The sequence below is a fragment of the Dama dama genome, chromosome 20, assembly GCF_033118175.1.
Source record: "Dama dama isolate Ldn47 chromosome 20, ASM3311817v1, whole genome shotgun sequence".
Classification (NCBI taxonomy): Eukaryota; Metazoa; Chordata; class Mammalia; order Artiodactyla; family Cervidae; genus Dama; species Dama dama.
In genome coordinates this window covers 20,359,215-20,385,769 of record NC_083700.1, presented here as the reverse complement: position 1 = coordinate 20,385,769, position 26,555 = coordinate 20,359,215, and the positions used below count along the sequence as shown (strand labels likewise).

General features: G+C 41.3%; 1 protein-coding gene and 1 non-coding gene across 3 annotated transcripts in view; both read left to right on the top strand.

Annotated features, from left to right (window-relative positions):
- Positions 1 to 2,377: 2,377 nt before the first annotated feature.
- The window catches only part of TUFT1 (tuftelin 1), a 42,693-nt gene continuing 18,515 nt past the window's right edge, over positions 2,378 to 26,555 (top strand). Inside the window, exons 1-3 of one of the 2 annotated variants that reach the window (XM_061120831.1) lie at positions 2,413 to 2,535; positions 22,831 to 22,905; positions 23,317 to 23,418. In XM_061120831.1, coding sequence (XP_060976814.1) covers positions 2,476 to 2,535; positions 22,831 to 22,905; positions 23,317 to 23,418 — 237 coding nt within the window. In that variant the 5' untranslated portion in view covers positions 2,413 to 2,475. Of the gene's footprint in view, positions 2,536 to 22,830; positions 22,906 to 23,316; positions 23,419 to 26,555 lie in introns of both variants that reach the window. The other variant, XM_061120832.1, reaches the window with a different exon arrangement.
- Positions 4,781 to 4,910, top strand: LOC133041871 (small nucleolar RNA SNORA11). The gene has a single exon (XR_009689423.1). It is a non-coding gene; the product is annotated as a small nucleolar RNA SNORA11 (small nucleolar RNA).

The window sequence follows — 26,555 nt, the reverse complement described above, 5'->3', positions numbered from 1 at the left end:
TGCCATGTATATAAAGCTTGCTTTCTTTAGCCCTTAACCCCAGGCTCAGGGAAATACCCTACGTGATTCTGCCCCCTTGACTCCTGCAATTCATCTCCTTCCTATTCTGGAGCAGGGTTAGGGGAGCATTGTGGGTAATGGACATGCTGGCGTGACTCTGCCCACTTCTCACATGCTCTTCTTTGCATAGTCATGGGGCCCATGTGGTAGTCCCCACCTGTCTCCATTACTATATTTTTTGTCTTCCCTAGGCTAGGATCCAAGGGACCCTTTCTCCTTCCCTTCCCATCTTTACCATTTCTATGTTCCTTCTTTCTTCTCAGTGCCTTAGCCAGGGTGAGGAGATATGGATGCTCTTCTTGCCTTTTATTACCTGCACATTTATACCTCTCCAAAGATCACCTTTTCCCCAGCTGGGGCCCTCTGCCTTCCCTGCCGCCCCAGTGACTGGTTGAGAGATCTACCGGCTTCTCTGCCTGTTAGCCCCTGTGAGAGGGGCTTTGGTAGGGCTGTGATAAGGTGGTGGAGCCTGCTTCTGCTCAGGGTTTCCATCCTTCCTTCTCTCCCTCTGGATTATGTTGTGTTTATAAGATGGTTGGACCTGGAAACCCTGACAACTGTCTAAACAAGTTTGAAAAGCAAAGGTTTCAGTCTCTGTGGCCATACTGTGGTTTCTCTTATCAGAGGTGCCCAAGCCCAGTAGGGAATTGAGGGACCCTCATTATCTCAGGAGCCTGGACCTGACACAGAGGGGCTAGAGGCTGACTCTTGGTAGAAATGGGAAGAGGCGATGGAGGATTTGTTCCTCTTCTGGGATTCGGGGAGAGCCAAGTTCTGGTGGGGAGGAGGTGAGGAAGATGATTCACCTCTCTTATTTCCTAAGCAGGCTCTGTAAGGAGCCTAGGGGAGGGAGAAGCCTGTTCTCATCAATGACTTGTAATTTCATGATTTAGAAAAATTCCTCTATTCTGCAAATCATATATTCTCTCCCAATCCAATCAAGCATTGAATTTTTATTTTAAATTAAATAAAAATTATATATCTATACTGAAACCCTTGACTTGTCTTCTCATTCATTTTCCTGACTTATTTGGAGGTCTAAATTACATGAAGAAGCCATCTTACTATGCAACTTAGAGGATGAAACTGGAGTTTTCTTACCTCACTTTTGGAGGCCTTTTACAACAGATCAGATGGGATCTAGGGAGACGAGAAGTTTATAGCAGCTCCATTCTTCCTGGGAATAGCAAGACCAAGAATAGTAAATGCCTTCTTTGAGAATTAAAGAAGACAGGCTAGAACTGAGTTTTATTCCTATGGGGCATAAGGATATCCTAAATATTTACCTTCCAGTTGCAAAGACACCATCCATTCCTACATTTCATGTGACTAAGGGAAGTTTCTGTCATCCCTGCCCTTGTGTTCCCTTGAAGAGGGGATTAGGTGTTCACCAAAGTCTATTGTCAGATTCAGAAGTTCTGCCCACTCAAGAATAGGTCAGACCTCCTCCTGTCTGATGTCCATGAAGATCATAGCCCCATTGAGAAGCCACCTGCCAAGAGCAGTTGGGCTGGGAGAGGCTCCAAGGTCCTGCTAGACCAACCTCTCTTATGGGCCCTTAAGATGCTAACCTGGGCTTAGGGAGCAAATGCCACTGGAGAAGTTGAGATTTATCCCTTCTCAAGAATACAAATTCCTTTTAAGGCAATGTGTCCCGCCTCTCCCTTCTATATAAGGGCAGCTTCGATATAATAGCTTCTGCCAAACAAGCCCCACCCATAGCCACGCTGGCATTGACTTTGGCCTGGGCTTCCTGCCAGGGAAGGGCACTTGCCAGACTGGCTTAGGCCAGTCTGAGTGAGCTGGTCCTGGAAGTCTGTAAGGTTTGCTCAGCTCCACAAACCCTACAGGCTGGCCTATATGTAGGAACAGGAGAAGATTTTTCCAACTCCTCATCCTCTAGGGGCTGGCAGGGTGATTCTATCTTACAAACACTGGTCTTGGAATTGAAAGGTGAAGGCAAGACTAATGTTTGAGGTACAAACATACACGCATATGTGCTTAGTCGCTTAGTCATGTCCTACTCTTTGCGACGCTCTGGACTGTAACCCGTCAGGCTCCTCTGTCCATGGGATTTTCCAGGCAAGAATGCTGCAGTGGGTTGCCATTTCTTCATATAGGCATAAAACGCTATACAAAACTTCAGTTAAGCAAATAAGTTGCTCCCAAGCCATAAGCCCCACCTCTAGGTAAATCAGTGCGAGCTCAGATGGGCGAGTCCTGATACATCTAGACCACGCCCATTGCACCCTTTCGCCCACTCGTTGGCCAATGGCGTCTTAGGGGCGTGTCCTGTCTTGCCCCCTCCCCTGACGCGACTATACAAGGTGGGGCGGTTCGGCGCGCGCACACTTAGTAAGAGCCAGACTGCAGGGCAGAGGGTTGGGCTTTGTGCTGCGACCCCCGCAGGAAAAGATGAACGGGACGAGTAATTGGTGTACATTGGTGGACGTGCACCCGGAGGGGCAGAACGCGGTAAGAAAAAGCGTTCGCGCCGACTACCTACCTTGATATTCTGGTTTTCGAATTCTTCCTTTGCAGTGCCCCGCGAGGGGTTCGCTGACATCTGATGTCGCGCTCGGTGTGGTAGCTCGTCGCGGCGCTTCTCTTTTTCTGCCACTTCGCGGCGGGCAGTGGGGTCAGCTGGATAAAGACTCTTCTGGGGCTAGAGGACACGGGGCTTCCCTGCCCTTTGGGAGGACACTGCGGCTCCTGCCCGGAACTCGGCGCGGGTCACCGGTGCGCGCTGCTCAGGCGTCCTATGGGCTGTTAGGCTGTGTCGTAGGAGAATGAGCTCCAGGGACGGGATCCCTGTGCCCTTTTGGACTTTGGTTCCCATCGAGGGGGATTAGGCTTTTCTGTGGGTCCTGATGACTTCAGGGGTTCTTCAAAGAACTTCGTAGTGCTTTGGGCGATCAGTAGCAAGACAAAGGATACAAAGTGAAATTCTAGGGCTTGGACTGGAGGGTGGGGGTGGTAGAACTCCAAGTACGCCGAGATTGGCCAAGGACTCTTATTTTGCGCTAGGAGGCTGTCTGCTTGGGGTCACCTCTCTGCTATGATTTCCGCTCTTTCCCCCATGCCGGTTTTCCTGCTCGCCTCCTCCCATCGGTCAGCCGATAGCTTCCTGGGACTTTCGGTTGGTTTTGCTTCCGTCTTCAAGCACGGAGCAAGTGGGAAGGGATGCCAGAACCTGGGCTGAGAAGGGGAGGGAAGTGACCTGCACGAGCTTCTAGACAGAGTGAGAGTAGGGGAGCGAGGAGCCCTTCCCATTTGCTCCAGTGCTAAGCTATCTGCCCAGCTCCCCTCCACTCCCTTGGTCTCCTCCCCACCACAGCAGACCGTGTGGTTTTTCCTCATACCCTCAGAGGAGGGTAACTTGTGGCTCTGCTGGGAAACCTAACCCAGAATGAATGTGTACTATTTCATCAGTTTCCAAGCAATTCTGGGGGAGAATGAACGGGAGCCAAGGTGATAGGGAGTTTGTATCCCTCCTTTTCTCCCACTGCACTCTGATTCCGTTCCTGTCTTCCTGTTTCAGCATGCCCTTGAGATAGAGCTAATCCATCTGCACCTGGATTATGGCTTTTCAAAGTATATTTGTAGAATAGTTGGTCATTTCAAGTTTAGGGTATAGATGATCACTTAATTTGGCTCACAGTCCCCTCTCCATTTCTGTCCAGGCTGTGAGTTTCTATCACATTACAATTCAGGTATTGCTACTGCCCAACCCCAATACCCCCACCCCTGTCTTCTGTTATTTGCCACTCCCCCAGCTCTGGGACACCAAAGAGATGGGGGAAAAAAATCCATCCTTTATTGTGTTAGACCCAAGTCCTATTCCAAATGCTTGCTCACTGTTTTGGAATGGCTGAGGCAGGATATGAGGGACATAAAGGAGAGGAATGACTTGACTTCTTTTTGCTTATTGTAGAAAAGAGATTCAGAGAAGTCTTAAATCTAAGGCATTGGCAGTGTTGAGAATGAATTGACACTCTCTTCTATCCCTTGATGTTTTGCTGCTTGTCTGGTGGGGCAGAAAGAGTGGATTGGAAAATAGCAAGAAATTCAGACAGTCTCCAGCTGTGGATTAGTTTGAAGCTAATCAGAGGCCTCTAGAATAAGAGAGAGACAGAAATTTTCTTTTATTCCTTCTTACCAGGCTGAATTTGAGAGTTATTTGACTTCAAAGGTGGGAATGAAATCACTATTGCCCATATCTGGTGTTGGAGACATTCCTGAGCTCTTACAGAAGAGGAGATGGTAAACAATCAATCAGTCAGGAGACAGGCTTTGTCCTGGATTCCTTTCCTCTGAGCCATCTTGAAGACAATTTATGGCTCTGGACAGTCCCCAGGAACCTCTTGTATATTCACACTGTTGAATGAGTGCTCAGTGTGTGTGCAAAGTGAGTGAGTGAATAAATGAACGAAGAAGTTATTTCTTTTGGTGTCAGCAGTGCAGACAGTTTAACTGACTGGTGTGTCCTGCTGAGTGTCAGGACCCTGGGACTGTGTTGGTGTTTCTCCAACAACCAGGCCATGTGCCTCAGTGCACCACACATGGTCACTGTAAATATGGCTGCTGCATTCTCTGGGTTGTTTTTATTGTTGGAGGCAGATGCGGCAGGTACAAGGAGCCAGTGCTTTCCAACTGCTGATCATAATCACATAGTCACTAAAATCAACTTAGTGGGTCAGAACCAGCTGTAAAAAAGAAATAGATGTGCTCAGAGCGGGAGGCCTGAAGAAATGGCCCCTCTATTTGTAACACACCCAACAGGAATCTGGGTTCACTGTAACAAGAGGCACAGAACTTGTGGCCTTCCTATGAATAAATACCCTACACATGTCCGCCTGCACCTCCACTGGGCAGGGACAGTGGGATAGGGCTCAGTATTGGAAGAAAAGTTGCAGTATTTAGTGGAAGAGTTTGCCACCTACAGCCTCTCTGGCCCTTACATGGGTGAGCTATGAATGGTCTTACAGTCATAAAAGCTTTGAACTTCTCTTTTCAGGAAAAAAGAAAGTGAGTCCAACTGTATGCCATTCTGGAAATGGTAAAACTATGGAGACAATAAAAAGACCAATGGATGCCAGGAATTTGGGGGGAGAGTGCAGATGAATACAAAGAGTACAGAAGTTTTTTAGGGCAGTGAAAATACTTGATAGTATAATGATGAATATATGTCATTATACATTTGTCCAAACCCATGGAAGGTGTAACATACTCACTTGACTTAGAGTGAATGTTAAGATGATCTGTGGATCCTAGGTGGTTATGATGTATCAGTATATGTTCATCTTCGGTTAAAAAGTACCATTCTGGTGAATGATACTGATAATGGCTATGCATGTGTGTGGGGAGGGGGCATATGGGAAATTTCTATATCTTCCTGTCAATTTTGTTACAAACCTAAAACTGCTCTAAAAAGCAACAAACTTCTTATTTCTTAAAATAAGAAATAAGAGTTAACAGGCTCAGAGTGTTAGGGTAGACATTTTTGGTGAAACTTTTGTTTCAGTTATATCTTTGTTTACATATTATATATGTGTATGTGTATTTATTTGATTGTGATGTAAAATGTGTTTTTTTTTTAAATGTGTTTTTTAAAGCCAAAAAACTTTGCAAGCCACTGTAGTAAATTGTACTGGCAAATAAAAGCACAGATTAACCTCATACTCATTTTTTTAAAGACATTCCATTAAGTTCCCTTATTATAAACAACAGAGAGTGGCTTCACTAACTTAAGCAAAAGAGGAATTTATTAGAAGGAAATGGGCAGCTCACAGAATTTAAGCTTAAAAAGTCTAAACCAAGGGAGTCCTGGGGCCTGGGTAAATAGAAGGAGAGAATGGAGGGTTTCCAGTTCTGGGTCCACTGTTTCCAGCTGTGTTAGGTCTTTTTGCCATTCTGTTTTCTGTTCAAGATTCCGGGGAGAAAGTGTCATTGGCCCCTTCCCCTCTTGGCCAGGGCTTGGGGTTCCTTGATTAAGAGGCCAACCAGATTACCCAGTAAAGGAGGAGATTCTCTGAAACAAAACCCCAGTGCTGTTATCAGTGGAGGAGGATGGAAATTGGTAACAAGAACAGCAATAGACTTAATTTAAATGATCTCTGATTATCTTTCTTTTCCTTTTTAAATCATTTTTAATCAAAGGAATGTATGTGTATGATTTTAAAAAGATCTAGTAATATAAAAGGCCTTAGAGGAAAATAGTAAGCAATTCCCTCCCTAAGGCCAGCTGAGCAGTAAAGAATCTGCCTGCTGAGGCAGGAGATGCAGATTCTATCCCTGGGTAGAGAGGATCCCCTGGAGAAGGAAATGGCAACTCACTCCAGTATTCATGCCTGGGAATCCCATGCACAGGGGAGGCTGGCAGGCTCCAGTCCATGGGGTCGTAAAGAGTCAGACATGACTTACACTTAGCGACTAAAACAGAAGCCACCCAAAACCACCCAAAGTGGAAGTTACCGCTCTTAACTCTTAGCTCTGTCTAGTGTTTATGGCCATGTTTCTAAATAGTTTGCTTATGATTTGTCAGTTTTAGACATTGTTGACTTCCTGTTGTAGGAATTATTGGAAGGTTTATACTGGCACCCCTTACATGCTTCCTTTTCCTTCTGCCTTCTTCCCAAAGAAATTATATCACAATTTTTGACTAAATTGTGGTTCTATTCATAACATTGCAGTTAAGAGCCTGGTTCTGGGAGTCTGACCCACTGGACTATAGTCAGAGCTTCAGTGTTTGCTTTGCTCAAGATCACTTTGATAAACTACTTTATCTCTTTAGTCTCAGTTTCCTCATTTGTAAAATGGGGATAATAATTACATCCTTTTCATAAGGTTGTTGTGAAGAATGCATATGAAATATTACGTACAATGCCTGGCACATGGTAAGTGCTCAGATGTTAGTCATTATTTTCTCTTTGTTACTTACGGCTAGACTGTTTTAACTCCCCCTGATCAAGGGATGGAGAAAGAAGTTTTGCTCCTCATTATGTTGATGTCTGCTCTTACCTGTTCCTTTCCCCTTTCCTCTGTCAGTGGAGGGTCTTGAGGGTCAAAAGGGACATCTAGGTAGATCCAGAGTGAAGACCTGAATCACCTCGGCTAGTCTCAACTCAGCAGGGACTGTCTTAGAGTGATAGTCAGGGTTCATGTTTTAGCATCTTGTTCTGGGCTCTTTTCCTCCTTCTCCTTTTTCTGAAATCATGGCCAAGACAGCTGGTGTCCCATGATGTCTGGGCTGTGAGAAGGTCCTTTTAAGCATCCTGTCAATGTTACCCTTCCGTAGAATATTTTCTCCCTGCCTCCACCCCAGGACTTCCCTGGTGGCTCAGATGGTAAAGAATCTGCCCGCAATGTGGGAGACCCAAGTTCAGTCCCTGGGTTGGGAAGGTCCCCTGGAGAAGGGAATGGCTACCCACTTCACAGTTCTTGCCTGGAGAATTCCATGGACAGAGGCTACAGTCTGTGGGGTTGCAAAAAGTTGGACAGGAGTGAGCAACTAACACTCCCCCCCACCAGCACCCAGTCCTCTCTACAATTTTTATATTGGTCAGTCTAGCTAGAGAGGTTTTCTCAATATCTGAGTGGATTTGAAATTTTACATCAGCTGCAGTCTGAACCTTTGTCTTTACCCTGAAATAGGTGTCATTTCTTTAGGACCTCAGAAGCTGCATTAGTTTAATGCCAAGTCTTTCCTAATTTAGAAAGACTTTTTTTTTCTTTTACTAAAGTTATGGTTTACTGAAGGCTCAATATAGGCCTCATTTTCATTTTCTTTTTATACTAGTTTTATTGAGATATAATTCACATGCCATACATATCACCCATTCCATATACAATTTAATGGGTTTTAGTATAGTCACAGAGTTGTATAGTCATCAACACAGCTGATTTTAGAACATATTTCATCACCCCATAAAGAAATCCTGACCCATTAGCAAGCACTCCCCATTTTTCTCCAATAGTCCCTGACCCCAGCCATAGCAGTCTACTTTCTCTGTGGTTTGCCTATTCTAGATATTTTATCTAAATGTAATCATGTAATATGTGATCCTTTGTGACTGGCTTCCTCTGGTTAGCATGTTTTTAAGGTTGACCCATATTGTAACCTGAATCAGTATTTCATTTCTCTTTATGACCGAATAACAAGTGTTACATTGCATGGAAATATTCTGACGTGTTCATCACGGGTAAATGTCACTGGGCTTCTGGGTTGCTTCTTTAAAAAAAAAAATGTTTTGAAATTGGAGTCTAGTTGATTTACAGTGTTGTGTTTGTTTCAGGTGTATGGCAAAGCAAATCACTTATGCATATATCCACTCTTTTTAAGAATCTTTTCCTATATAGGCCATAACAGAGTATTGAGTGGAGTTCCCTGTACTATACAGTTCAGTTCAGTTCAGTCACTCAGTTGTGTCCGACTCTCTACAACCCCATGAACCGCAGCACGCCAGGCCTCCCTGTCCATCACCAATTCCCGGAGTCCATTGAGTCGGTGATGCCATCCAGCCATCTTATCCTCTGTCGTCCCCTTCTCCTGCCCTCAATCTTTCCCAGTGGCTTCTTATTAGTTGGTTGTTTCTTCTTTTCTTCTTTTATGAATAATGCTCTTATGAACATTTGTTGACAAGTTTTTATGTGGACTTATGTTTTAATTTCTCTTGGCAAGAAATACCTAGGTTTGGAATTGCTGCGTCGGAATATTTGCATTTTAAAAGAGGATTCTTCTGGAGCCATTGATGCTTACTCCAAAGGAATGAATGAATTCTAAGCCGGTGGCAGCCCTGCCTCTGTGACACCTGGATGGGGAAAGAAACTCCTGGGCAGAGGAACCATTCAAGTTCAGTGACTGCCTGTTCCTTTCACTCATGAGCTCTGCCACAAGCTCAGCCCGTAAATTCCTCCTCACACCATTCTATTTCCCCCATTCGTTGCCAAGTTTTTACCTTTAGGAGCACTACAGCTGATGATGTCTCCAAACCTGCCAGGAATTTGGGGAATGCTGGGCTTTGTGGGAGGATCTGAGAGGGGAGGTTTATGGAGTCACCAGGCATTTGGCGCCAACGTCTGCCCATATTTCCCGCAGGTGGGAGTGGTGGGGTGGAGTATGCACCCAGATGGTTTCAGTTCCATACACGTGTACTCAGAGCAGGTGGGACAAGCTTCCTCGCCTGCTGATAATTATGGTATGTGCCTCTTTGGGTCACGATTCAGTCTTGTGAAATACCTTTGTCTCCTAGGGGTGGGGAGGTTTAGTTGAGGGAACAGGTATGTGCCAGGGGACTCTTGGCCCAGATTGAAGCCTGGCCAGCAGGGGCAGGAAGGGGAAAAGAAAACAGAGAGGAAGGAAAAGGAAATGGTCTTCTAGAGCTTAGGGGCAAAGAAAGCAAAAATCACAAAGCAAGGTAATCAGAGACTGGAGAAGGGGAGGGGGTGCCAGGGAACTGGGGATTCCAGGCTGGCTGGGCACAAGGTGGGTTTCCTAAAGGAAGATTGGCTGAGCAAAAGGGTGTATTCCTCAGAGTTGAGAGTTCAGGAGCCCACCTCCCTCTCACTGCTGGCCCCTGTGTTTTGCTGTGCCAGCGGTCCAGAGAATGAGAACAGCTGCCTCAATTTAGGGTGCCACCCTAAATCCCTTTTTCTCACTTCACCTCCCAATCACCTTGGTCAGCTCTCTGCATAGAGCTTGTCCAGCCCATGCCTTTGGGCAGGGAACCAGACAAAAAGCAAACACCTGTTTTGTTGGTTACTCTGTGGGGAGGAGCAGGAATGCAACAAAGAGCCAGCTCTGACCTAGAGAGCCCTGCAAGAGGCAGGACCAAGAGGACCCCATGAGATCTGTGAGCCAAGTGGGTTAGGAGTCTCAGCCAAGAGAGGATGGTCCCCCAGTCACTGCACCTAGCCTCTTTGACTTTACTGGGGCTTTCCTCGACCTGACCTCTTGGGAACCGTTGTTTCAAGAGGCTGGCTATTTCCATTTCTCAGAAGGGAAAAATTGAGGGGGCTTCTTGAGAGACCACGGACATTCCAAGTGGAAACAGGGAACAGGATCAAGGGACAAGATGGTGGAGGAGTGGATTATAGGGTACGGATAAATTAAGGATGCAGGTTTCCAGCTGAGGGACAATCTTACTCAGAGGCCCTTGACTCTCACCTGCCATTCAGTCCTCATGGCCCTCGTAGCAGCCTGGGGAGTAGGAGCTGGGGAGATACATTTTCCCATGGATCTTTCCACTATTCACGTGAGCCTGAGGTGTGAGAACCTCTGGGGCCTCCCTGTTTATCTCCCTATCACTGTTCCTTAGCTATGTGTTTACCCCCTCCCCGCTCTGAGGAGTGAGTCACAGCTGGAGATTTGTTTGAACAGAGTGGAGAGGCTGCCTATAATTTAGAGGTGGCTGGGCTTCTCCCCAGGAATGTTTATGAGGTTAGAGGCTGCTTACCTTGTGATTAGCTCTGTTCCTTTTTCCCTAGAGAAGATGGCTCCCCTTCCTATCTTACCGTTCAGAGAGTCCCCAGAGGGGACCCCCCTGCTAGATATTTTGGGGTGTTCTTGAAGCTCCCTGAAGCCCGCTCACAGCCCTGGGGTCCCTCCAGCCCCAGAAACCAGTGGTACCAAACAGAGAGGGGCCTGGGTTTTCCTCCTTGGCTGTGGTTTGGGGCTGTGGGGTGAAGTCTGTGGCCTTACAGACTGGATCCTCTGGTTCCGGAGGATGAAGTGCCAGAAAGAACCCTAGATTTATTCATAGGCTCCTTTTATTTTTTTATTTATTGAAGGCACACGGGCTTAGTTGCTCCATGGCGTGTGGGATCTTCCTGGACCAGGGATAGAACCCGAGTCTCCTGCATTGGCAGGCAGATTCTTTACCATTAAGCCACCAAGGAAGCCCTCACAGACTCGTTTTAGACAGTTGGTTTCACCCACTCCCCTCCCTTGAAGTTTTCCTAGAGCTCCTTGGGAAAGTCAATGCTTGCCTCACTTTTGGGAAGTGATTTATGGTTTGCAAAGTACTTTCACACTGTTCCTAAATATCTGCTACCTACTTGCCTAAAGTACAGGCAAAGTAGGTATTATTAACCCCCATTTGCAGATGGAAAATTGCCCAGAGAGATAAAATGATTTGCTCAAGGATTAGTAGGTGCCATTTGTACTCAAACTCCACCTTTGTCTCGAAGTTTAGTATTTTTTCTTTCCTTCTCTTTCTTTTATCTATTTTATATAGGAATGTCACACAAATACATTTTTGTTGCAGACGTTTAAAACACTGTAGAAGTGTTGATGTATGAGCTGAAAGTCCCTTTACTCCTCTGACTTTTTCCGTGTGTTCAGTCGTGTCCAACTCTTTGCGACCCCACGGACTGTGGCCTGCTAGGTTCCTCTGTTCGTGGGAGTTTTCAAGCAAGAATATTGGAGTGAGTTGCCATTTCCTCCTCCAGGGGATCTTCCCAACCCAGGGATCGAACCCGAATCTCCTGTGTTGCAGGCAGATTCTTTACCACTGAGTAGACTTTTTCTAGCTTAGTGTGTGTGAGTTCAGTGCTTTTCTGTTGTGGTTACTTTCAAAGAAATGCCAGTGTGGCATGGTGGTTAGGAGTACAGACTCTGGAATCACAGGGCCTGGGTTTGAATCCTGACTCTTCTCCTTACTAATTATGTGACCTTGGGCAAGATACTTATGTGCCTCAGTTTTCTCATCTGTAAAATGGGGATTTATACCTAACCTATAGTTGCCTTGTGAGGATTAAATGAGTTAATACATATAAAGCACTTAGAACAGGACCCAGTAGGGCTTAGCATGTAGTATTCTTCGCTTTACTTAGGAGTTGACAATTACTAATACTCTGAACATATATATGTACTTAAATAAATAAGAGGTCATATTTTATGAATTAAATTGTGACTTGCTTTTTTCACTTAATATATCTTTTTAATATTTATTTGGCTACATCTGGTCTTAGTTGTAGCACGGGATCTTTGCTGCATCATGTGGGATCTTTGTTGTGGTGCACAGACTCTCTAGTTGGGGTGCATGTACTCTCTATTTGTGGCATGCAGCCTTTCTAGTTGCGGCACTTGGGCTCCAGATCACATAGGCTTCAGTAGTTGAAGTGTACAGTCTTAGTTGCTTCACGGCATGGGATCTTAGTTCCCGACCAGGGATCTAACCTGCATCCTCTGCATTGCAAAGTGGATTCTTAACTACTGGACCACCAGGGAAATTCCTCACTTGATATATCTTGCAGGTCTTTTCCTGTCAACTTGCAGAGGTTTACTTATCAGCAGTGTAGTATTTCATAGCATGGATAGTACCATGCTTTATTCACTCACTTGAGACTATTTATGCTGTTTCCAGGTCTTTAAGTATTGTAAAGAGGATTGCAGTTAACATTTTTACACACATATCTTTGGGTAAATGTGCACATTCCTAAAAGTGGAATTAGTCAAAGGGTTTTAAAAAGTATGCACTCTTAATATTGGCCAAATTGATTTCTAAAAATACTTTCATAATCTCTGATGATATACATGTGAAATTAGTCTTTTTTCCTGCATCCTCATCTTAGGTATTATCAGTATCCTTAAAATTTGCCATTCACTTGATTTAAAAATGATATTTCTGCAGGATTTACATGAAGTAACTCACTCACTCTACCGAAAAGCAAGAAAGGATACCTTTGTATATAAGAAGGTTTTTTTTTTTTTTCCTGTCACACCATGTGGCATACGGGATTTTAATTCCCTGATGCCCAGGGATCGAACCCATGCCTGTGCCCCCGCAGTGGAAGCACAGAGTCTTCATCACTAGACCACCAGAAAAGTCCCTATATGGGAAGTTTTAAAACACAGCAGAGAAAATGGTCACCTGTGTACTGAATAGCCACCTTAAGAAACAGAACATCACCAATTCTTTGAAGCTCCCTGGGTCCCTTATGGATCATAACCCTTCTGCATCCTCCACAGAATTTGGGAATTTTGTGTTTTTATTTTTATGCTTTTTATTATACTTTTACTACATACTCAAGTAATGTATTGCTTAGTTTGACGTGTTTTGAACTTTGTATACCTGGTATCATCTGTATTCTACTGCTTACTTTTTTGCATAATATTAATTTTGGGATTCTGTCATGTCGATGCATGTAGCTGTAGTTCATTTATTTTCACGGCTGAATATACTGGTTCATTGTATTACTCTGGCAGAGTTTATTCATCCATTTCCTTGTCAGCGCACCATCTGGGTTGTTTCCAGCGTTTTCCCACTGCAAGCCGTGCTGCTGTGAGCGTACATCTGTGTGTCTTGTCTTACACTTTTCAAATCAAAATTTAATGAAATTCCCCGCAAATGATAACTCATTATTATCTTAATTTTTGCATTTCCTTTGTTACTGGTAATGTTGAGCATCTTTTATATATTTTTTTAGCCATTTGTATTTCTGTTTTAAATTCATTTATTCATTCATTTATTTATTTATTGGCTGTGCTGGGTCTTCATTGCTGCCCATGGGCTTTCTCTAGTTGTGGCAAGCAGGGGCTACTCTCTAGTTGTGTGCATGGGCTTCTCATTGCAGGGGCTTCTCCTGTTGCAGAGCACAGGCTCTTGGGTGCCTGGACTCGGTAGTTGCCGTACACAGGCTTCAGCAGTTGTGACGTATGGGTGCAGTAGTTATGGTTCATGGGCTAAGTCGCTCTGCAACATGTGGAATCTTCCCGGACTAGGGATTGAACCCATGCCTTCTGCATTGGCAGGCTGATTCTTAACCACTAGACCACAAGAGTAGTCCCTGTAGTTTTTCTTAGTGTTGCCTTTCTTGGTCTTTGCTCATTTTTTCCTTGTTTCCCCCCTTTTCATGTCTGCTTTTTTCCAGTGTTCTGTACCACTTCTCTAAACTGAGGAGTCTAATGTTCTCAAAAGAAAAGGAATTGGGAAGATCCCAAACCACATTACCTGGAATTCGTGCAACACATATTCTTTGATGTGCCTACTCTAAGCAAGGCACTGTGCTAAATAAGCCATCAAGGAGGTCTTCAGGAGCTTATGATTTTATCGGGGAGAAGAGTGAATAAGTAGTTATGAAGGAATGGGACCTGTGTTACAGTGTAGGGTATGTAGGATGCAGTGGGTGCAGGAGCAGGCTCTGACAGAGGGCTGCTGGGGTAGGACTGTTAGAGCGGAGCCTTAAGGTTGAGTGCAACTCTCCAAGGAGACAAGGGAGGGGAAGGTGATCTCAGAGGAGAACACAACGTGTACACCTTTGGGGAGGTGGGAAAGTGTATTGCATTGGAAGGCTCATCAACAGAAATTTGGATTTGGGTGCTTTGCTACAGTTGGATCAGGAAAGTTTGGAATAGCTCGTGTTGGGTACAGGTGAGGTCCTGGTGGGAGTCAAGACATTATGTGATGCAGACAGTGATAATAGGTCTGATCATAAGGGCGTTTTAATGCTATGATAAGCAGTTTTAAATTTTTTTGTTTACTTTTAAAAAAGGCATGCATTTATGTATGTGTGCAATAACATACATACATAAATGTACAATCAAGTAATTTTCACAAACTGGACACTAACCATCACCCAGATCAAGAAACAAATCATTACCAGTATTAGGGAGTCCCCTTTTGTCCCCTTCTAGTTATTACCTACCCTCTGTCCTCACGGGTAACCACAATCTTGACTTCTGAAAGCATTCTTAATTTTGCTTGTTTTTATGCTTTTTGTAGAAATGGAATACTTTATTGTCTGACTCCTTTTGCTTACCCTATCTGTAAACATATCCATAACATATCCATGTTGCATGTCCATTAGTTCATTCTTTTCCATTGTTGTACACTGTTCTGTTGCATGGATGGCTATATTGCAATTAATCCATTCTACTCCAAAACATTTGCTAATTTTGGCTATTGTGAAAAATGCTACCGTGAACATTCTAGTATGTGTTTTTCATGGGGAAAGTATATGTGCATTTCTATTGAGTAGATAACCAGGGGTAGAATTGCTGTGTTATAGGATGCTTATAAGATTGAAGGCAGGAGGAGAAGGGGATGACAGAGGATGAGATGGTTGGATGGCATCACCGACTCAATGGACATGAGTTTGAGTAAACTCTGGGAGTTGGCGATGGACAGGGAGGCCTGGCGTGCTGCAGTCCATGGGGTCGCAAAGAGTTGGACATGACTGAGCAACTGGACTGAGGGTGTCATGTGTTCATCTGTGGTAGATACTTCCAAAGTGATTGTGATTGATTGTGATGATGAGCACACCCTCCATCAGCGTAGGAGAGTTCTGATTGTTCTACAGCCCCTAATGCTTGGTGGTGGTTTTTTTTTTTTTAACCCTTCATTCTGATGGGTATTTTGTGGTATTGCCTTGTGGTTTTAGTTCCTAGTTCTTTGATGACATGGCTAATGAGATAGAACCCTTTTCATATGTTTATTGGCTATGTGAATATCCTCTTATATGATGATTCTATTAAAGTGTTTTGCTCATTTTTCTGTTGGGCACCACTCTCTCTCCCTCTCATGTTCCCTCCCTCCCCTTCTTTCTTCCTTTAAATATGCTCTTTACTTTGAAATAATTTTAGGTTTACAGAAAAGTTGCAAAGATAATACTCATATACTCTTCACCCAGTTTTCTCAATGCTAGCATCTTACGTAACCACGGCACATTTATCATAACTAAGAAATTTTTAATTGAGGTAATACTGGTTAACTAAATTGTAGAGTTTAATTGAATTTCACCAGATTTTTCACTAATGTCCTTTTTTTGATCCAGGATTCAGTCCAGGATATCATGTTGTTTTTTGTCTTACAGGAATTCTTAATGTATTCTGAATATCCTTTGTCAGATGGTCGTAGAATGAATATCTTCTACTCTGTGGGTTGTCATGCACTCTCTTAATGGTGTCTTCTGATGAATGAAAGTTCAAAATTTTAATATAGTCCAATTTATCGATTTTTTATGAGAAGGATTTTTTTATGCTGTGTTTAAGAAAAATTTTGCCTTTGTCAAGGCCGTAAAAATGTTCTGAAAGAAAAGTGAAGTTGCTCAGTCATGTCCAACTCTTTATGACCTCTTTGTGACTATAGCCTGCCAGGCTCCTCTGTCCATGGGATTTTCCAGGCAAGAATACCGGAGTGGGTTGACATTTCCTTCTCCAGGAGATCTTCCTGACCCAGGGATCCAACCTGGGTCTTCCACATTGCAGGCAGACTCTTTATCGTCTGAGCCACTAGGGAATCCTAAAAAAAAAATTCTATAAAAACTTTTATTTTTCTAGGAATTCCCTGGTGGTTCAGTGGCTAAGACTCTGCTCTCCCAATACAGGGGGCCTGGGTTTGATCCCTGGTCAGGAAACTAGATCCCATGTGTCACAACTAAGACCCTATGCAGCCAAATAAATAAAAATTAAAAAAAAATTTTAAAAACCTTTATTTTTCTGCTTTTCACATTTACATCTGCAATCCACTCAGAATTAATGTTTTTATATAGTATGAAGTAGGAATTAATATGCATTTTTTCCCCATAACAAGGCATATTTACTTTAACCTATATGCTTATGGAAAGTATTTTAAAGAGCATTGTCAAATTTGAGGAACTGGCACTTTTGTATGTCTATGTGTATTAGTCACTGTGTTCTCACTTAAGTGTTGTACTATCCGTCTTATCAACTAGTAAAGTAAGGCTGAAGGAGAATAAAATTAATACACACAACAAATGAAAGTCAGAGCTAATGTTTGGGCCAAGGTCTAACTGTTCTAAATGCTATTCTTTTTCTGCAAAGAAGGTAGAAAATCAGTCTGGGCTTGAGGGATAATGGACCAGGCAACAGACCTGGTGGTGATTTGGGTACTGTTTGTTATGTATCATTCTCATTCAATCAAAATAAAATATATTTTCTAAAATAAAAAATAAGTATATGAAAAATAAAATGAAAGAAGTTGATCATATCCTACACTGAAGTTGGGGAACAGTTAGGCTGAATAAATTAGTCTGATCTATTCATGGAGTACTAATACTAATGGCCATTAAAAGCCACTTTTGAAGAATGCTTAATGTGATGGAAATTAATGATGAAATATTAAAGGGGGGCAAAGCAAGTATATAACTGTATATAGTAGTATGCCTTTCAAAAATGTGCATAGAAAAACTATAAGGAATACATTTTAATGGTGGCTATTTTAGAGTAGTAGGATAATAATTACTTATTTCCTTCATTATTTCTTTAATTTTTATCTCTGTAGGTATTTTTTTTAAGCACAGTTGTAGATTCACATGCAATCATAAGAAATAATAGAGATCTTTTGCATTTACTTAGCATTCCTCAGTGGTAACATCTTATAAAACCATAATGCATTGTCAAAACCAGGATAGTGACATCAATACAGTCAAGATACAGACTATTTCCATCACTACAAAGATACTTCAGTTTGCCATTTTAGAGTCACACCCACTTCCTTTCCACTTCCATCTTCTCCCTAACTCTTGAACCCCTTTGCTTGTTTTCTATTTCTGTAGTTTTGTAATTTCAAGACTATTGGATAAATGGAATCATATAGTATGTAACCTCTTGTGATTGGCTTCTTCCATTTAGCATAATTCTTGGGAAATTGGTGTTGCATGCGTCAGTAATTAGTTGCTTTTTATTGCAGAATAGTAAGCATTCCATGATATGGCCTTACCATAGTTTGTTTAATCATTCACTTACTGAAGGGTATCTGGGTTGTTTCTGGTTTTGGGGTTTTACAAGTAAAGCTGCTATAAGCATTAGTGTGCAAGTTTTTAAAAACATATTTAGTTATTTTTAATTGAAGGATAATTGCTTTACAATACTGTGTTGGTTTCTGCCACACATCAACATGAATCAGCCATTGGTATACATATGTCCCCTCCCTCTTGAACCTTCCTCTCACCTCCTACCTCAAGTGTGCAATTTTTTTGTGTGAACATTAAGTCTACATTTCTTTGTGATAAATGCCCAGGAGCATAATTCCTGGGTCATATGGTGATTGTATGTTTAATTTTTAAAGAAATGCCAAACTATTTTTCAGAGTGGCTGTGTCACTTTATATTCCCACCAGTAACGTGTGAGTGATTGTTTCTCTGCATCCTTGCCGGCATTTGGTACTGTAGTCTTTGTTTTAGCCGTTCTAATAGGTGTGTAATGATATCTCACTGTGGTTTTAATTTGCCTTTCCCTAATGACTAATGATGTTGAACATCTTTTTGTATGTTTGTTTGCCACCCATATATTTTCTTCAGTGAAATATCTTTTCATGTCTTTTACCCATGTTCTAACAAAATGTTAGGGGATAAAATCTTTGTATTTATGAGAGAGATTGGTTTGTAATTTTTTTTGTTTTTGTTTTCTTTTTAAAATTGTCTTTGGTCTTGGTGTCACAATAAGAATAGCTTCATAAAATGAATTTGAAAGTGTTCCTCCTCTTATTTTTTGGATGAGATTATGTAGAAATAGTATTGGTGCTAATTTTTAAAATATTTCATAGAATTCTCCAGTGGAGTCATCTGGGCCTGGATATTTCTTCTTAGAGGAGTTTTTCTTTTTTTGGCTGTGCCCTGTGGCTTGTGGGATGTCAGCTCCCCGACCAGGGATTGAACGCAGGCCATGGCAGTGAAAGCCTGGAATCCTAACAGCTAGGTCGCCAGGGAACTCCTCTGAGAATTTTTAAACTCTGATTTTAATTTCCTTAATAGTTATAAGGCTATTCATATTACCTATGTCATGTTAGATGAAGAACTTCGATAGTTCATATTTTTTAAAAGAATTGATTCATTTTTCTAAATTGTCAAATTTATGCTCATCGAGTTGTTCATAGTATTACCTTATACTTTTTTTTTTATTAGTTGGCCTTGAAACTTTTTTTTTTTTAATTAGTTGACCTTATACTTTTAATACCTCCAAGTTCTGTAGAAATATTGTGTTTCATTCCTGATATTGGTATTTATGTCTCTCTCTTTTATTCTTTGTCAGTCTTATTTGAAGTTATGAATTTCATTGATCCTTTCAAAGAACAGCTCTTTGTTTCATTGGTTTTTCTCCATTGTTGTTCTGTGTTAAATATTATTTATCCATGCTCTTATTTTTATTAAGTCCTTTTCCCTGCTTGCTTTGAGTTTTAGTTTTTTTTTTTTCTAGATTCTTGTAGTGGGAGCTTAAATTATTGATTTGAGACTTTCTTTTCTTCTAATACATACATTTAGTGCTATGAATTTCCCTCTCTTTAGAGGGAGTTTAGAAAATTTCTCTCTCTTTCCCTCTCTAAAGAACTACTTTAGCTGTATCCGACTAAGTTTGACGTTTGGTTTTTCATTTTCATTCAGTTCAGCGATTTTTAAAAATTTACTTTGAGAGTGTCTTTTGGACCCAAAGATTATTTAGAAGTATATTGTTTAGTTTCCTAGTGTTTGGAAAATTTCCCATTATGCTTCTGTTATTTGTTTCTAGTTTGAATCTATTGTGGTCATACAACGTACTCTGTATATTTCAGTTCTTTCAAATTTGTTGAGATTTTTCATAGTCCAGATTATGGTCTGTCTTAGTATATGTTCCATAGATCCGTGGAAAGAATATGTATTCTGCTGCTGTTGGGTGGAGTATTCTATAAATGTTGATTAGATCTTGTTGATTGATGGTGTGGTTGAGTTTTTATATATTCTTGCTAATTTCCCCCACCCCAGTTGTTTTATCAGTTGTTGAGAGATAGGTATTGAAGTCTCTAACTATAACTGTGGATTTGTGGATTTGTTCTATCAGTTTTTGTTTAATATATTTTTTGCAGCTTGGTGTTTGGTGAATATACATTTGGGATTGCTCTGTCTTCTTTGTGGATTTACATTACATAATGTCCTTTTCTATTTATGATAATTTTCTTTGTTCTGAAGTCTACTTTATCTGATATTCACATAGCTCTCCTGCTTTCCTTTGATTAATATTTGCATGATATATCTTTTCCCATTCTTTTACTTCAACCAGTCTATATTTTTATATTTAAAGTATTGAATATGTTTCTTATAGACAGCATGTAATGAGTCATTTTTTAAAATCTATTCTGCCAATCTGCTTTTTATTTTTTGGCTGTGGTTGTACAGCTTACTGGATCTTAGTTCCCCAATCAGGGGTCTAAGCTGGGGAAAAGTATGGAGTCCTAACCATTGGACCAGCAGGGAATTCCTGCCAATCTGTATTTAAGTGATGTATTTAGACTGTGTACATTTAGTGTAATTATTGGTATGGTAAGCCTGCTATTTTATTTTTGTTTGTTGTTTGTTTTCTCTGTCTTTCAGCCATTGTTTCTTTCAGCAAGTTGAGTACTTCAACTTTCTTTCTTGTCTCCAACTGAGATTCTGATGACATGAATAGAGGAGATGACCTCTCAAGGCCCAAATCCAGACTAGTCGTCTGTGCTGTTCCAGTTAAAATGCCATGGCTAGACCTGGGACATGGCAGTCAAAGCATCAAATCCTAACCATTGGACCATCAGGGAACTCCCGAGACTATGCTTTAATCAAAGCGCATGCCTGTGTACTGGGGAAAAGAGTTAGCAGCCACTTTGGCTATTTTGGGCTTCCCTGGTGGTTCAGGTGGTAAAGAATCTGCCTGCAATGCAGGATACCTGGGTTCGATCCCTGGGTTGGGAAGATCCCCTGGAGAAGGGAATGGCTACCCACTCCAGTATTCTGGCCTGGAGAACTCCATGGACTGTATACTCCTTGCGATCACAAAGTTGGACACAACTGAGTGACTTTCACTTTCACTTGGCTATTTTGAAGTCATTTCTTCTTTCTTTTGTAATGGTCTCTTGACCTAGATGTCATGGAACACTCACTATGCATTCAGAAAATGCTTACCTTTGTTAGGGGCTGTGGCAGACAGCTGCCCACAAGGAGTTAACAGTTAGAAGATCACATGGTTCACAAATAAGTGAGAGGCACTTGCCACCAGAGGCCTTGTGAAGCAGCGGGGGCACAGAGAAGGGAGTATGTGTTTCCCGCAGGATGTGGGGAAGTGTCATGGAAGATGTGGCAGTTGAATGCAAACTCTTGAGGGACTCACAGGTGACCCTGGTGAAAATGAGAAGAAAGAACATTTAGGCAAAGGAAATGAAGAGAGCGAAGTTACTAAAGTAGGGAAGCATGGGGCACATTGGACCAGGGGCAACGAAGACCAGTGACAGCGGAGGCGAGTTGCCTCAGATTGTGGAGAGCCTTAAACGCCAGCCACACTAAGGGTCTGGCTTTTATTTGGTAGGAATTAAGTGTTTTTGTAAAAGCTAGCTACATTGCCAGGTTTGGTAAGTCTTAAGGGCCATGTGGGACTGTCTTCAATCTTTCTTATATTTGAGCTTATTCCAAGAAGTGGGAAGAGGCTAATATTTGAATACTTTCCTCTTACGTGGCTTCCCCAATGGTTCTGCTGGTAGATCCACCTGCAGTGCAGCAGACGCAAGAGACTCGGGCTCGATCCCTGGGTCAGTAAGATCCCTGGAGAAGGAAATAGCAATCCACTCCAGTATTCTTGCCTGGAGAATCCCATGGACAGAGGAGCCTAGCGGGCTACAGTCTATGGGGTCTCAAAGAGTCAGACATGACTGACCGACCGAGCACACACTCTTATGTGGCAGAGAACAACCTCCATATACTTTCAGTTAATCTTAAACAAAAAAGCCCTCACTTGGATGGTAGTATTTCCATTTTATAGGGAGAACACGGAGTATCTGATTACAGAGACTGATTACTTCTCCACCCATTTGTTTTTTCTTGTGTAGGAAGATCTGTTGCCTCCCAGAGAAGCTTCTCCCAGCTTTCTGGGCAGAGTCCATTCTTTCTTCCTCCTGTCACTCCATCAGATATTTGGAAGGTTAGGACTGTTAAGAGTAGGATGGCATTTACACTTCTGGACCTCATGGCAGGGTATGACCAGATGACCTCAAAGTCACTTTTGTCTTGGTTAGTTCAGTACCCATCTTCCCATCATTAGCTGCGAGGGGCATGTACTCCTCTTTTAGGCTGTTATAATATCAAATATGGAAGGAGCCTTAGGGAGACTTAGCTCGGCCCTTATTTTTCTAGTGAGATCCACAGATCCAGAATCACTCAGCCTCTTGTCTACCTGTACATGTTAGACGGGTTATTGGCAGGGTTTGGTCCATTCTGCCTTGCTGATCCTCTCTCAATGTTATTATCTCCCCAGATCTCCAGCCCCCCACTTTTCCCTCTTCTTGCATGTTTTCCCTCTCAGGTTTTCTATTTTCCTCACAATGAAAAGAAGGTTTTTAAACCTTCTTTAAGTTACGAAAGAACACCTGCCGCTTCCTTTGAAATTAGGCTGATCTATTGTATTGCCTGCTTTCTTCTGGGTAATTTCTGTGTGGCTCACAGAAATAAGGGTTTGGATTCAGGTACCTTCCTATGATTTGGTTCAGGAAAGATATCCTAGTCTTGTGAAGGGAATCAGTAACTTCCTGGTTGGATGTCAGGTGCAGAAATTCTGAACTGGGGGTGACCAATCCAGGGATGCCTTCTAAACAGTGGGGAAAGGAGAGCACATCCAATGTGCTGTGTAAAGAACACTGTCAGAGTCCCTGAGTGAACTGACCTTGGGCAAGCTGAAGTTCCTCTCCAGACCTCAGCTTTTCTTGTCTATGAAATGGCAATAATAAAGCTCACTCTACAGGACTGGCAGAAGTGCATGTGTACTGGTAGTAGACTGTAAAGCTGAGAGATTTTTGTTGCTGTGATTGTCATTATTAGGGCAGCGTGGACGTGCTCAGGCTGACTCTCCAGAGTGACCTGACAGGAGATGAACTTGAACTCTTAGCCCAGAAGGTATCGAGGTTGCTGGTGGAGCGAGGCCTCCTCGTCTCTGCCAGTTCTCTTTTCTTGCTGCTGACCCCTCGGCCCAGTGCTGGCTGGAGCCATCTCCTCTGCTGCCTGGGAGCATCTCCTTTCAGACACAGCCAGCTGACCTCAGCATCGTGCCTTGCTTTGGGGATGTAGAGGCCCCCATTACAATGAAAACTAACCTGCAATTTCAACTAATTCTCCCCGTCCTGTGTTCTTGTTGCTGCTGCATTCATCCTGTGGCTTCGGGTTGAGGTTCTGAAATGAATTTTTGGAGGGAAACATTGGACTAACCCTTCAAGTCTTTTGAGGAGCAGTTCTGCATTGGTTGAGGGACAGAAGTTCAGTGCTGGTCGTATGGTTTCTGATCCACTTTTCTTTCTCTCTCTCTGGCAGGCGGGCAGGAAGACCTATGCCATGGTGTCCAGCCGCTCAAGTAGTCATTCTCTGGCCTCAGAACTGGTGGAGTCCAATGATGGACACGAAGAGATCATTAAGGTAGGCTTCATTCACCTCCACTGTTTCTCCCTCCACTCTCCCTACAGACACAGGAGAGGAAACGGCTGACTTTGCCAAAGGGCCCTTGTGGTTTGACTGGGAAGAACCAGATCTGTGATGCTGGTTCTTGACTGTCTCTTGGAAAGATCTTAATTAACACCAGGAGATCACAGTCAGGCTATAGTGGCTGTAGTGCTACCTGGCACTCGGCAGGGGAATGGATGAGATGACCTTTCAAGGTGCTTATTTACTGTCTGTATTCATTTCAGCTGCTGAAAGCTGTGGAGACAGGTAGAAAGTATGTTTACGGAACTTTTTTTTTTTTAATTAAAACAATTTTTGTTTAATTAAGACAATTAAAACAATTTAAAAAAATGAAAAGTTTCTTTCCTAAAAACAGCTTTTTGAGATGTAATTCACATACCCTACAATTAACTCAGTTAAAGTGTACAATTCAGTAGTTTTTAATATATTCACAGAGTTGTGCAGCCGTCACCACTACTAATTTCAGAACTTTTTCAGTCACTCCTTCTAGCCCCTGGTGATCACCAGTCTGTCAGTACCTTCTGTCTCTATGGATTTGCCCTTTCTAGACATTTTATATAAACGGAATCACAGTACAACATGTAGCTTTTTGTGTCTGACTTCTTTCACTTAGCAAAGTAGTTTCAGGGATCAGCCATATTGTAACATACATCAGTACTCACTGCTTTTAATGGCTGAATCATATTCCCTTGAATGAATATATTATATTTTGTTACCCATTCATCAATTGATGGGCATTTGGGTTGTTTCCACTCTCTTATGAATAATGCTGCTTTGAATATTCATGTACAAGTTTTTTGGTGAACATGTGTTTTCAATTCTCTTAGTATATACCTAGCAGTAGTGAAATTGCTAGGTCATATGGTAATTCTATATTTATATTTAATCTTTTGAGAAACTACCAGACATTTTTCCAAAGCATCTGCTCTATTTTGTACTCCCACCAGTTATATATGTGGGTTTCAAATTTCTGTATATCCTCATTAACACTTGTTATTATCCATTTTTTTGATTATTGCCATCCTAGTGGATGTGAAGTGGTGTCCTATGGTGGTTTTAATTTGCATTTCCCTAATGACATCTTTTTATATGCTTATTGCCTGTTTGTGTATCTTTTTTGGAAAAATATTTATTCAAATCCTTTGCTCTTTAAAAATCCAATTGTGCTTTAATTGTTGCAGTATAAGGGTTCTTTTATATATTCTGGATAGTAAGTGCTTATCAGATAAATGTTTTGGAAAAAATTTTTATTTTTTTCCCATTCTGTGGGCTTTTTTTTTTTTTTGCTTTCTTGATGATGTCCTTTGAAACAAAAATTTTTAGTTTGTTGAAGTCCAATTTATATATATTTTTCTTTTGTTACCGTGCTTTTAGTATTGTATCTAAGAAGACTTTGCCAAACCAAAGGTCACAAAGATTTATCCCTATACTTTCTTCAGAGAGTTATAGTTTTAGCTCTTATGCATAGGTCTATGATCCATTTGGGTTAATTTTTGTGTATGATATGACTTCATTCTTTTGCACATGATGTCCATTTTTACCAGCATGGGTTGTTGAAAAGACTGTTGCTTAGCACACTTGTCAAAAATCAGTTGACAAAAATCAGAGTATGTAATTATTATTCCTGGATGCTTTGTATACCATTGATCTACATGTCTATCCTGTATCAGCCCCACGTTGTCTTGACTTCTGTAGCTCTGTAGTAATTTTGTTCTTTTTCAAGAATGTTTTAGCTATTTAGGGTCCTTTGCATTTCCATATGAATTTTAGTATTAGTTTGTCAGTTTCTGCAAAGAAACCGGCTTGGATCTTGATAAGAATTGTGTTGAATTTGTAGTTCAATTTGGGGAGTATTGCCATCTGAGCAATATTAAGTTTTCTAATCCATGAAAATAGGAAGTTTGTTCACTTTTTAAGGTCTTCTCTTATTTCTTGTTCTGTAATTCCTTGTTTCTGTTATGTTCTATAACTTTCAGAATGCAATGTTTTGCTTTGTTAAATTTATTTCTAGATTTTTTTTCTTTTGGATTGTTCATTGCTATTAATAGTGTATAGAAATACAACTATTTTTCATATATTATACTTGTATCCTACAACCTTGCTGAATTCATTTTTTGTTCTAATAGTTTTTTATTGAATTCCATAGGTTATTCTGTATACATGATCTTGTTATCTATGAATAGTTTTACCCTATCCAACCTATATACTTTCAATTAATTTTTTTATTCAAAGTCATTACATGGCCTTTACTTGGCCATTAGATTACCACCCCATAATTCTATTAATATAATCATTGTTAACATTTTATTGTGTATCCTCTCAGATATTTTCCTATGTTTGTATTTTTAAAAAATTGTATATTTATACTACAATTTTCTTGCCTCCCTTTAATGGTAGTTTATAATATCTTCTATATCCATAAATGACTTCATAGTATTCTATTATACACATACCCTATAATTTCTTTAATCCCCTATTGTTGAACATTTTGTCTATTTCTACTTTTTGCAGCCATAAACAATATTTTGTCAAGTATATGTATTGCTAACTTGTGTATATGTTTTATAGTATAAATAATAAAGAAATATTTTCTCAATTGTAAAAAATTCAAGCATGGTATACAGAGAAAAGTGTGTAAATCCCCTTTACAATCCCCTTTTCATGAATTTACATGTATGTACGTAAGTATTTATCCTAGTTTTTAGCTAAATTTATTTCATTAGGATAAATTTCCAGAAATAGCTTTGATAGGTCAAAGAGTAAATATAGTTTTAAGTCTTCTGATCAGAACCACCAAATCACCACCCAGAAAGGTGGTGACAATTTACCCTCCCACCAGCAGTGTAAGAGTTGGACATGACTGAGCCACTGAACTGAATGGCAGTGTGTGAGGCTACCTGGGTGGAGTTAATTTAACTGGAGGTTTCTTTTCTTTTTCTAAAATTTTTATTGAAGTATAGCTGATTTACAATGATGTGTTAGTTTCAGCAAAGTGATTCGGTTATAGATATCTTTTTTCAGATTCTTTTCCCTTATAGATTATAACAAAATATTGAGTATAGCTCCCTGTGCTAACAGTAGGTCCTTGTTGC